The following is a 12,811-nucleotide window of genomic DNA, read 5'->3' on the forward strand; positions in this document are numbered from 1 at the left end:
TCAAGTATATTCTGCAATCATTCTCAACTATGACAACTGAAGTCCATAGACTTCATTTTTAATTAAAAAAGGAAAGAATTGGAGAGGTCCAGGAGGTAAGAATCCATTTCAGGTCTTACAGTAACTTGACTCACCAAAACAAACTTTTCTTATATTGACTACTTGTCAACATAATAAATTAATAATCTAGTGACTGAAGCAAAATGCAAACACTGTTTTTTACATTAAAGACAAACGTTCGAAATTATGACAGGAAAAAAGAGCCCACAATAAAGACTAAAGGTATTTGGAAGAAAGATACTTGAGACAATGGTATGATAAAATTTACCTTGATGTATATCTCAATTTTTATATCTCTAATTAACCAAGATCTAGGGCTTAATCATTTACATCTCAGTAGAACTTGTTGGTTAGAGAAAACTACAGGATCTTAAGAGTATACTTTGTATCATCTGAGCATTTAAGGTATATATATTTGTCTCTGATGAATAAACTTTGAAGAGTCCATAATCTGGACTTCTCTGCCTGGCCCTGATGTATTTCCACACCTTTCATCTTATCACACGAGCTGGACTCCCAACATCTTAACTTGTTCTCTAGGAATTTGGATGCTATATCATTTAGTGCATATATGTTTAATATGGATATTACATCTTTACCAATGGTAGCCTTTAGCAAGAAATAATTTATTCTTTAACTCTTAATTAGATATGGTTTTTGCTTTTGTTTGATCTCAGATCAGGATCATTATCCCTGCTTTTTTTTTACTTCACCTGAAGCATAATAGATTCCACTCCAGTCCTTTTTCCATTCACACAGAATGTATCATTCTGCTTTAAATGAGTTTCTTGTAAACAGCATATTGTAGGATTCTGGCTTTAATTCAGTCTACTATCCACTTCCATTTTATGAGAGAGTTGACACCATTCACATTCACAGTTAAAATAACTAATTTTGTATTTCCTACCATTTTATTTACCTCAAGTTTGCTTTCTATCCTCCTCTTCTGACCTCACCTCTCTCAAACAGCCCTCCAGCTTTATATCTTTCACCAACTACTTCTGTTTTCCCTTCTCTTAGCTTGCCCCTTTCCTTTTCCCCCTTCTCTCCTACTTCCTTATAAAGTGAGACAAATTTTCTGTGAAACCAAATATTTCTAATACTCTCTTTGAGCCAAATCTGATGAGAATAAGAATCACACAATTGTGATGACCACGTATTTTAAAATCAGCTGGAGTCAGGAATTCAGGTTAAGGGAAAATCTTTGATCTTTATTCTTAGTGGATGTGAAGGGGGGATGGCGATAGGAATGTGAGCGGCCAGCAGTCTCTCTGCCTCTCTCTCCACCCACCAAAATCGTCCCTACATCATTTCCTATACATCAGAACTTGCACAAAAAGGGGGGGGGGCATTCTTTCTCCAAGCATATATTAATAAGAGTATGGTCCAATTACTATTTAGCCTCACGTGCTTGGGACCTCAGTGCATCAACTTGAGCTTCAGCCCATTACACACAATGTTCACCTCTCTTCCTTTTTTTCTCTCAATTATAATAGATCTTCTTTGCCTCTTTATGAAATGTAATTTGCCTCATTTTATCTCTTATTGTCCTCTTTTCCCAGTGCAATCCCCTTTCCACATCTAGTCTCTTTTTATATGATCATAATAAAATCTAATTCAACTTTGGCCTCTTTATCAGAAATAAATGAAATTCACCTGTATAATTGAATGTCCATTTTTTTTCCCTGAAAGAGGATACTCAATTTAGCTGGATAATTGATTCATAGTTGCAATCCAAGTTCCTTTGCTTTTTAGTATATCACATTCCAGGTCCTTTAGTCCTTTAAGGTGAAAGCTGCTAGGTCCTGGGTAATCCTGATTGTGGCTCCTCAACATCTGAATTGGTTCTTTCTGGCTGCTTGCAATATTTTTTCCTTGCCTTAATAATTCTGAAATTTAGCTATGCTATTCCTTGGAGTTTTCATTTTGGGATCTCTTTAAGGAAAGGAAAAAAATTAAAGCAAATTGAAGCAAACTAAAACACTTTAATCTTAGTGTAGCTTGAACCTGAATTTATGCCTTGCAGAGGGGTCTCTTGTGTCAGAAAAGATGGGCATTTGATCACCTTTTAACAAATCCTAATATCAAATGATTTTTTAGCAACAGCTGAACCAATTCATACTTACCCACACTTATTATTGTTCCTCTGATTCTAATGACCAACTTTTGGGTAAACATAGCAAATTTGATTGATATAAACTGTCATCTCAGAAGTGAAATCTTTAATTCTTAAAAACACCTTAATTAACATAATGCTTTGCCTGAAGGAAAATGGCAAGAAATCTATTACAGGAATTGTAGAATTGTCCATTTAGGAATGACTCAATGATCTAGGTTTAGAATTCCTTAAATTTTTCTGCTTCTCCAAACTCCAGTCATATGTAGACGGCTTAGTGAAGTAATCTGATTTATTAGGTCTAATCTGAAGCTGGTGACCCAGAAAGAATTGACAGAAGGGATAGATTTCATCTTCAAGCTGTTCTTTGAATGCTTAGATTCCCCCACAGAATTTAAAATCAGAAGAGACCCTAATTCTTACTTAAATACCACAAGTCCCATTAAGTGAGATTACTTTGCTAAAAACACAGAGGTACAGAATCCAAATTTCAACCCATGTCTTCAGCATCCAAATCTAGCCATCTTTACATTCCATCACACTGCTCTTCAAATAGGTGAACAGATAAAAAAGAAGGATCCAATATGCATAAGAATCTATCTCCTATGTCTAGTCATCTTTTGTTTCCTTTCTCCCTATATCCTTAGGGTTATCCTTAGAGAAGGCTAAATATAGAAGGCATCAATACCACCACATCTTCTCCCAATATACCTGATTCATTTTCCTTCTTAGTTTAATACCTTTACCTTTCTTCAGATTTGGCTCTAGCCAATCAGATTTTTATAAAGTCCTTTCCTTATTGAATAAACTCATAAGGATTCTCTACTGTATGAACTTTCTGATGGGAAGTAAGACTTGTCTTACACCTAAAAGTCTCTCCACACTGCTTACATTCCTAAGATTTCACTCTAGTGTGGATTCTCTGATGTGCAGTAAGACTTTTTGTATGTCTAAAGGCTTTTCCACACTGATTACATTCATAAGGTTTCTCTCCAGTATGGTTCCTCTGATGTACGATAAGATTTCCTTTACGACTAAACGCCTTTCCACACTGCTTACATTCATAAGGTTTCTCTCCAGTGTGAATTACCTGATGTACAATAAGACAAGTCTTATATCTAAAGACTTTTCCACATTGGTTACATTCATAAGGTTTCTCTTCAGTGTGGATTCTCTGATGTTCAGTAAGATTGTACTTATATCTAAAGGCCTTTCCACATTGGTTACATTCATAAGGTTTCTCTCCAGTGTGGATTCTCTGATGTATGATAAGACTTCCTTTTTGACTGAAAGCCTTTCCACACTGCTTACATTCATAAGGTTTCTCTCCAGTGTGGATTGTCTGATGTGCAGTAAAACTTCTCCTTAGCCTAAAAGCCTTTCCACATTGGTTACATTCATAAGGTTTCTCTCCACTGTGGATTGCCTGATGTACAGTAAGAGTTCCTGCTTGCCTAAAGGTCTTTCCACATTGGTTACATTCATAAGGTTTCTCACCAGTGTGGATTGCCTGATGTACAGTAAGAGCTCCTATTTGCCTAAAGGCCTTTCCACATTGGTTACATTCATAAGGTTTCTCACCAGTGTGGATTCTCTGATGTCCAGTAAGATTTTTCTTATAACTGAAGGTCTTTCCACATTGGTTACATTCATAAGGTTTCTTTCCACTGTGGATTGCCTGATGTACAGTAAGAGCTCCTATTTGCCTAAAGGCCTTTCCACATTGGTTACATTCATAAGGTTTCTCACCAGTGTGGATTCTCTGATGTGCCTTAAGATTTTTCTTATGTCTAAAGGCCTTTCCACATTGGTTACATTCATAAGGTTTCTCTCCAGTATGGTTTCTCTGATGTACGATAAGATTTCCTTTACGACTAAAAGCCTTTCTACACTGCTTACATTCATAAGGTTTCTCTCCAGTGTGGATTTTCTCATGTATGATAAGATTTCCTTTATGACTAAAAGCCTTTCCACACAGCTTACATTCATAAGGTTTCTCTCCAGTGTGGATTCTCTGATGTACAGTAAGATTTGTCTTACATCTATGGGCCTTTCCACATTGGTTACCTTCATCAGGTTTCTCTCCTGTGTGGATTCTCTGATGTACAGTAAGAGATGCCCTTTGCTTAAAGGCCTTTCCACACTGGTTACATTCATATGGTTTCTCTCCAGTGTGGATTCTCTGATGAGCAGTAAGACTCCTCTTTTGCCTAAAGGCCTTTCCACATTGGTTACATTCATAAGGTTTCTCTCCAATATGGTTTCTCTGATGTACGGTAAGATTTCCTTTACAACTAAAAGCCTTTCCACACTGCTTACATTTATAAGGTTTCTCTCCAGTGTGGATTTTCTGATGTCTGATAAGATTTCCTTTACGACTAAAAGTCTCTCCACACTGCTTACATTCATAAGTTTTCTCTCGAGTGTGGATTTTCTGATGGCTGAGAAGATTTCCTTTACGACTAAAAGTCTTTCTACACTGCTTACATTCATAAGGTTTCTCTGGAGTGTGGATTGCCTGATGTACAGTAATATTTGTCTTACATCTATAGGCCTTTCCACATTGGTTACATTCATCAGGTTTCTTTCCTGTGAGGGTTGCCTGATGTGCAGTAAGAGATGCCCTTTGCCTAAAGGTCTTTCCACACTGCTTACATTCATAAGGTTTCTCTCCAGTGTGGAATGCCTGCTGTGAAGTAGGTGATCTATTGTTTGTAACACCCTTTCCACATTGATAAGATTCATAAGGTTCCTGTTCAGTGTGGTTTGTCTGATGGGCAGTAAGGCTTTCCATTTGCCTAAAGACCTTTCCATTTTGGTAACATGCATATGTTTTCTCCTCAGTGTGGATTCCCTGTCGTTTAGTAAGAGCTCTCCTTTCTTTAAAAGGTATTCCACCTTGCTTCTCTCCAGAGTCAATGATCTCACGTGTCACACAGATTTCTCTCCAAGGCAAGTCACAGGGACCATCATTCATGAATCTTTGCTTCTGACTTTCTACCACAGAAAGGCTTAGGTGTGCAGCAGTTTCCTTCATTTCAAGTCCCATTGCATCTTCTGAAAAACAACAACAACAAAGAATAAAACAAATACGGACATGATAGAGGCATATGTATATTTATATCCCCTTCCCTCCATCAGCAAAACAGAAACTCAGTTATTTCTATTTTCCCAGGCAAAAAGCAAAATCTATAATGGGCAGAACCAATCATTTTAAAATCCCATTGGTTTCATTTCAAGGATGACTGAATTTCTAATGAGTTTTACACATAATAACATTGAATTCACGCAATAAATCCACAACAACATAGAAACAGCCTTCATTTGTATTACAAGTAAAACTCAGATCATCAACTCAGATTGGCTGAGAGTAGAATTTACACCTTTGAGTGGGCATGTTCTGCCTACAATATCTGACAAATTAACTCCCCTCTCCATTTTTCCCTTTTCAATTCATTATCAGCACTTTCAATCCTTTCTTCACAGACATGTCATTTGCTGCATATATACTAAATACTCAAATTATTTCATAATATCCTACCAATATGAATAACCAATTTCCCTTATAAGCTTTTTCCCATTTCATTTTTTTTTTCTGTTACATGATTTGAGGTCACATTCAGAATGTTAACACTGTGCTTTTGTTTACCTCAGGGAGAAGTGATTTTGTTCTGAGCCATTACTTTTTTTTTTTTTTTTTGAGACAGCTATTGCTCATTTCTTTGAGAAAAAATTAGCATCAAATGCCCCCTGTATATTCCTGGAACAAGCACAATTTTAAGAAATAGATGGAATTATGGACATTTGAAGATGTGTCATACAGAAAATGAAGTTCATCATCTTGTAGTATGTAAGGATAGGGCATACTGCACAATTGCAACCCTTTTCCTTTTAGAAGTTTACAATCTCCTTGAAGGATTGAGACAGTGATCCAAGGGATTTGACCCACAAATTGGTTAGTGGCATTTTAAGTAGTAAATCATTGTCTGATTTGATTATAAAGATAGTTGTCCTCACAGCAACATGTATGTACACATTTCCACCTCAAGAGATCTCTTTCTGAAGTGATTTCCGTCTATCATGATCAGGAATGCACAGATTTTGGGGATTTTGCAGTGATTACATCAAACTTTGACTGTTTCTAAGTGCAACATATGTCTCTGGTTTCTCAACTTCACATGAAATTGTTTCCAACTTTCCATGGACAAATGGCCACAGGAGTGTAAAGACCCTCGGGGACTGTCTCTCATTGTGCCAGAATAATTCTCTGACTCCTGGGTTACCTAGCAACCCCATCTCATCAAATCTCTAATCACATGATTAAGGTTTCTTGGCCTTTCATCCTTGAGTAATGCTGGCATGCTACTTGAAACCCAGGGTCAGGCAGGGACAGTAGAGATTATGAAATCATCATGGCAGACCACAACCTTTCTATATTCTACCCTTTCAAACGTTGTGAATGGGTGTGATTGGATGAAGTTTTCTCAGTTTGAGCCTACTTCACATGATCCCTGTTCTCAGGCTTTGAACCTGGGATACAGAAATTCACATTAAGTTAGTTAAGTGACAGGAAGTGACATGACCCAAAGGAAGCAGATACTATCCAATGAAAAAGCTTGGTTCTTTACCTAATTAACTGGGTATTCTACTTCCTGCTGCTCAAGTCCAGTACATGTCAGGATCTGAGATGCCTCCTGGCTATGCTGGGCCTCTCCCTGCAGGGACTAAATAAATGCTCTCTTTGTACCTGAAGATGTCTCTGATTAGTTAATTTGGGAAAGGGGGTCTTGTACCCATCCCACACAGTTGTGACTAAATATTTAAAAAAGTCATAAAGCCCTATTTGTAATTCACCCTCGAATACATGCTTGTCATGAGCCATTAGAAATATAAATCTTTTAAACTGTAATCAGATAATTCCTTTTGACTGGTTAGAATTTAAAGAATGGGAGGTTGTCCAATTTTCCTCCTATTTTTGACTTCATATATGTGTGAGTAGTATCCTCATATTGGTTTCAAAATCAGAATGCAGTCAGGAGGACTTGAGTTCAAACTTGGTCTCTGACACTTCATACTTCCTAGCTGTGTAACCCTGGGCAAATCACTTAACACCAATTGCCCCAGCAAAAAAAAAAAAAAAAAAAAAAAAAGTAGATAAATAAATAAATCAGAATGAATTTAGCAGTACAGTGGATAGAGCTTTTGATCATAAAGACCTGAGTTTTAATTACACCTCATAAAGGGGCTAGTCCATTTACAGGACCACTGTCTCAATTTCTTATTCTGTAAAATGAGCATAACAATCACTCCTAATCCTAGGGTTCTCATGAGGATAAATAAGAGAGCACAGTGCATGACACACAGTAGATACTATAGAAATGCTAGTCATTTGATTCCATTTTGACTATTCCCTCCCAAGTTGTGCTCACCTTCACTAACCATTATTATCCCCACTAATAAGTGATTAAGTGAGGCACTAAATCTATCCACTTTATCTGGCTCATGGTAGATTTCTACATAGTTGTTGGTATAGTATCTGCCCTGCCAGTCTGTGGTCTCCAGGATAGCAGGAGAAGACCCCTTACCCCAAAGCCTGACATGTAGCAGACACTTAAATCTTTGCTGCCTTGAAGAAATTCTAGGAAATGGTTCACCTTGGAAAACCTAATCCCTTTTGGTACTTTCAGCAGAATTCCCTTGATCCAATTCCAAACTTTTTATAGGGTCATAAATGATCACTGGAAGGAATCTGCAGAGCCACAGAGGACAACCCACTTATTTTATAGATGGGAAACTGAGATTCAGTGACCCAGGAAGTACTGTCAAAAATTATTTGAAAAAGAATTCCAAGACTGGTCTTTCTTCTCTAAACCTAGCAGTTATTTCTTAGTAACTTCTAGAAGTCTCTTGTAACTACAATTCACATATACCTGCTTCCACCTCACTCACCTGGAGGGCAGCTCCTCAGGCCTTCTTGGTCCAGCATCCATGATGCTTCCCTTTGGTTAAAATAAAAGATGATATCTTCTCTGGGAACTTGAAGTCCTGGGTATGGAAATCAGTTAGGGATGAAGATGGAGAGAAGTTTGTAATTTGATTCTCCATTTTCAGATTCATGTCATTTTTTTTACACATCTCAGTGTGTACTTACCCACTGGCACTTATAAAACAAGGAACCCCAAATGAGATGTGTCACATTATCCTACTAGTGTCCTATTAGTTCTAAAAAAAGAGCCAAACCCATCTCCCCCACTTCCCCCCCCTTTCTCGGATACTGTTATGGGCCAGAACTCTGAATTTGAAACAAGGAGCTAAGTCAGTGGAATTGATGAGACAATGGTTATCTAGTTTATTATGGTTCAGTATGGTTGATTTAATCTTACAACAAATAATGATTTCCTAGTGATACAATGATTGGTTCATACTCAGGATAGAGCATATAAGCAGGGACTGAGAGCCAAAGAGGAGATGCTTTCAGAGGACAGAGAAGACAGGTGGGAGCTGAAGCTCTGGGAACCAAGGACAGACATTCATTCAATCTTCAGTAAGGCCACTGGAGGCAGGCTCTCCTCCTGCATTCCCCCACTGAGATCAAGACTGGTTTGAAAGGCTCTCCAGAAAGCTGCCCAGCCCCAGGAAGGAGATAATAAGCAATCTGGATTATAAGAAAGTTAACTGGGCCCCAGGAAAGGAGACAAGACTTGGAAAGAGATAATAAAGGATTTGGACTTTAATACCTAGCTACACTTGTGGTGATTACTGAATTGAAAAGAAGGCTGCTCCAGGGACCCCAAGAAACTTTCTGCTGAAAGTTGTACTTAAACAATGTTGTTGCTGTACTTTAAAGATATGGCATGGCACAGAACTTGGAAAATAGTACTTGAAAAGAAATGCTTATTCCCTTCCATTTCTTTCCCCCCACTTGTGCTGGAACTTAAGGGAAGATTAAGAAACTTCTTATACTAGAGACAATAATGTGCTTTGGGCTATAAATTGATGCCTGTTAAAAAAAATGAATATTCCAAATACTCCTATAGAGGAATGGGTTGTAAGGAAAAGCTGCCTGCGCAATTTTCAGAACTTTGGAAGGCAAAATTTGCATCCAGATAGAGGTTAAATGAAATCATCTCTGAGATTACTTCCATGTTTGAGATGCTTCCATTCTGATTTGATCTTTCACCTAAAGCTGCCTAGATCTGGTAAGAGAGAGCTCCAGGAACAACAAAAGACACCCTCAGGGTCCTATCCAACAATGTAAAGACCAGCACTTTCCCTTTCCTAATTGATAACCTTTTCCCCCAAAATAACCCAAACAAAAACCCTGCACACTGGAGATAAAAGATATTCTCTTTGATTGTAGACTAGGAATTATCAAGGGAAGTGACCTTACCCAGATAGAGCAGATTCCTGGCATTCTCCCACATGACCTCCTTGTACAACTCCTTCTGAGAACGGTCCAAGAGGCCCCACTCCTCCTGGGTGAAGTCCACAGCCACATCCTTGAATGTCAACACCTCCTAAACCATCAAAATGTAGAGCTGAAAAACACTTAAGAATTAAAAAGTCCAACCCTCTTCAATATACAGGAGAAAACTGAAACACAGAGAAGGGATTCGCCCAAAGGTCATCCCCTTTAAGAGTGTCAGAGTCAACTCTTAAATCCTTGGTCATTAAGAGTCTGACCGAGTGTTGAGAAAAGCATTTTATAGGACCAGTTAGAAGAAAGCTGAGAAATTATGGAATTATTATTATGGAGAATGGCTTCTGATGAGAAGTGTAATAATGGAATGGCCTACTCAGGCCTCATGGTATGTTCCTTCAATGGAGTCTTCCAACTTCCAACTTCCAAACTATTTTCCTCAGTAACCATATTGCTCTCCCAACTCTATTTCATATTTCCCACTCCCTGTGGCTACTTCATCTCTGCATTTTAGCAATAATTTCTTTTTCTAAATAAACTATCTTTTGTCAAAGGGAATGGCCATTGTGAATTTTTCACCTGTTTATGTTGAATTAGGAATTGTTAAGGTCTATGTATACGCCATATCTCACAGTTGATTTCCTTTATTATATTATTTCAGTTCTGAACCATTGAGGAATTTATTGCTTTTTTATACTTTTGAGGATTTCCAAGGAGAAGACCACATGGATACTCAGGGAGGAGGGTGCAAAGTTGGAAAAGGTAGAGCAAGGAAGGAGGCTTGACTTTGAAGATGGATTCCACTGATGAATATTCTTAAGGAGAAAAAGGATCCCACCCTGAGGCATGGGGATTTAGTAATTGTTACTTTTGGGAGGGAACTGGCACTTGGAGAAGTAGGACAGTTTGGACACAGGATTAAGACTTCTAGGAAAATGTAGAAGAAAAATGAAAGAACAAGAGAGGATGAATATCTTGAGGGGATGGTCCCTGCTAAGAAGCAGTGTTGTCTGACACCTGCCCTGATACATAGTATTCTGAAAGGAAGTCATCTGTGGGCTTGGCCTACAACCAGTGGCAGAAAGCACCCACAGCACAGGACTCAGAATGGAAACCTTGGAGGCTTTGACTCTATGAAGGCTTTTTGGACAAAAGAAAGCAAATAAGTAGAGGAGCTATGAAAGAGAAAACAAGAATCCAGGCAAAACACAAAGGGAAGATGGAAAATGAGGAGAGAGAGAGAAATCTTTGTTAAAAAGGAAAAGAAAAATGGATGAAATTAAAAATTAATTAGCAACACTAGTCAAAGGGCAAGAGAGGAAGGGAAATCTACAAGAGAATTAAAAGGAACAAAGGGGGATGAAGAAATGTAGAATGAGATGAAAGCAGAAGAGATGACCAAATATCTTGAGAAATGAGGTAAAAAGACTTATGATATCTTCTAAATATGATAAGAGAAGAATATGCATATTTCTTTGCAACACAAGGAACTTCTACAAAAATTAACTACTAGGATAAAGAGATAGTGCAGACAAATGTAAAAAGGCAGAAAGAAATTATCATTGTTTCTCTTCATTCCTCAGTGAAACAAGAATGCAAACTATTTCAGGGATCACCAACAAAAGATACAAATCTAAATAGAAATTTAACAGTATCATAAACTTTGTTTCCTCTCTTCAATTTTAAACAATATCCCATCAAAACACCAGAGAATTATCCCCCCAAAAAATTCTTTATGATCAAGTGGGAATGCTACTAGAGTTGGAAGGATAGGTTGCCATTGTGAAAACAGTGAACATAATCTCATTCTAAACCACAAACTCAATACAATACAGATGTGTTGGTCAAAGTACAGCAGTTTTTTGTGGTAAAAATTAAATTAGAAGTATAGACCTAGTGGGACCAGAATTCTTGGAAAAGTAAGAGCTAGAATTAGATATGTTTATCAATGGAATAAGAATACTTGAGAAGAAACTAAATGGAAAAGAAACAAGTTTTGCTAAAGAAAGTTCAAGGAGGTCATAAAACCTTACCCACACAACAAACTCTATACAGACAAGGAGCAAGTGGGGACATCTGATGCCTGAATCCCACTCATCTAGACCAAGGAAAGAAGGATAAACACAACACAGAGCTGAATACACAAATTAAATTTGCTCATAAGTAAAAAGGGGAGATGGAAAAAAACAGGGAGTGGGAGTTAGAGGGAGGACAGATTAAGGGAGGGATTAGACCTAACCAAAACAAATCCAAAGGCTGTACGTACTGTTCTTTTTGAGGTGCTAATGGGAATCTATGGGATTACTCATGAATAAGAAATGCATGAATAGGGCCATAAATGCAATAGAATACAATTTCTGAAGAACAATGTTGAAACATGCTGGTCTCTACCACTTAAAGATGCAAGGCTCTGGGGCACAAGGAGAAATGTTTTAGCTCATGGGCAAGTGAATTATTATTATTATTATTATTTTATTTTTCAGACTGATTGAATGAAGTGTGTAATGGGTTTGCTTTTATTTGTGTTTCCAATGGATAGGGAATAGGTGAAAAAAATGAGAAGATGGAACATGGCCAATACAAATGTGTGTATGTGTATACATACATGAGAACACTGATCAATTTATTCCTGAGGACTCAAGATGACATGTTGTCTACCCCTTGAGATATGATATTATTTAGATGACCAACAAGAAATTATATTTACCTTGAATTTTCACACGTGAACATATAATACCACATACCCACAATACATGTTTTTGTAAAGACACATTTCATCACATATCAACTCTGATCAATGCAATGATCTCTGAATTCCGGAGGCCTCTTAATGACACACTGCCTACATCTTGATAGAGAAGTGACATTCAGAACACACATTGAGATAATGTTATTTCCACATGAACAAGGAGAAATTTTACTGAGCTTGACTGTACACATTTCTGTGAAAGGGGGTTAGTTTTTCTTGCTTTCTCAATGGGAGAGCATAGTATAAAGGAAAGAGAGAGAAGGTTAATTTTTGTTTAAAAAAAAAAAGCCAGAGAGCAGCAGCCCTGAAGTCAGGAGTAACTGAGACCAAATCTGGTGAACTTGGGCAAGTGACAACCTCAATTGCCTCACCAAAATAAATAAACAAACAAATAAAGCAAAATTTGAATTTAATAAAGTAAATCAATACCAGCCTGCTCCCACCCAATTTTCTGACTACTGGAGTA

The 12,811-nt window shown here is 37.5% G+C and overlaps 1 protein-coding gene across 1 annotated transcript in view; it reads right to left on the bottom strand.

Moving 5' to 3' along the window:
- Positions 1 to 1,977: 1,977 nt before the first annotated feature.
- Positions 1,978 to 12,811, bottom strand: part of LOC105749010 (zinc finger protein 260-like) — a 30,737-nt gene continuing 19,903 nt past the window's right edge. The window contains exons 5-7 of the mRNA XM_031949154.1: positions 9,567 to 9,693; positions 8,126 to 8,221; positions 1,978 to 5,233 (exon numbers count right to left, since the gene is read on the bottom strand). Coding sequence (XP_031805014.1) covers positions 3,072 to 5,233; positions 8,126 to 8,221; positions 9,567 to 9,693 — 2,385 coding nt within the window. The 3' untranslated portion in view covers positions 1,978 to 3,071. The remainder of the gene's footprint in view (positions 5,234 to 8,125; positions 8,222 to 9,566; positions 9,694 to 12,811) is intronic.

The sequence above is a fragment of the Sarcophilus harrisii genome, chromosome 1, assembly GCF_902635505.1.
Source record: "Sarcophilus harrisii chromosome 1, mSarHar1.11, whole genome shotgun sequence".
In the NCBI taxonomy this organism is placed as follows: domain Eukaryota; kingdom Metazoa; phylum Chordata; class Mammalia; order Dasyuromorphia; family Dasyuridae; genus Sarcophilus; species Sarcophilus harrisii.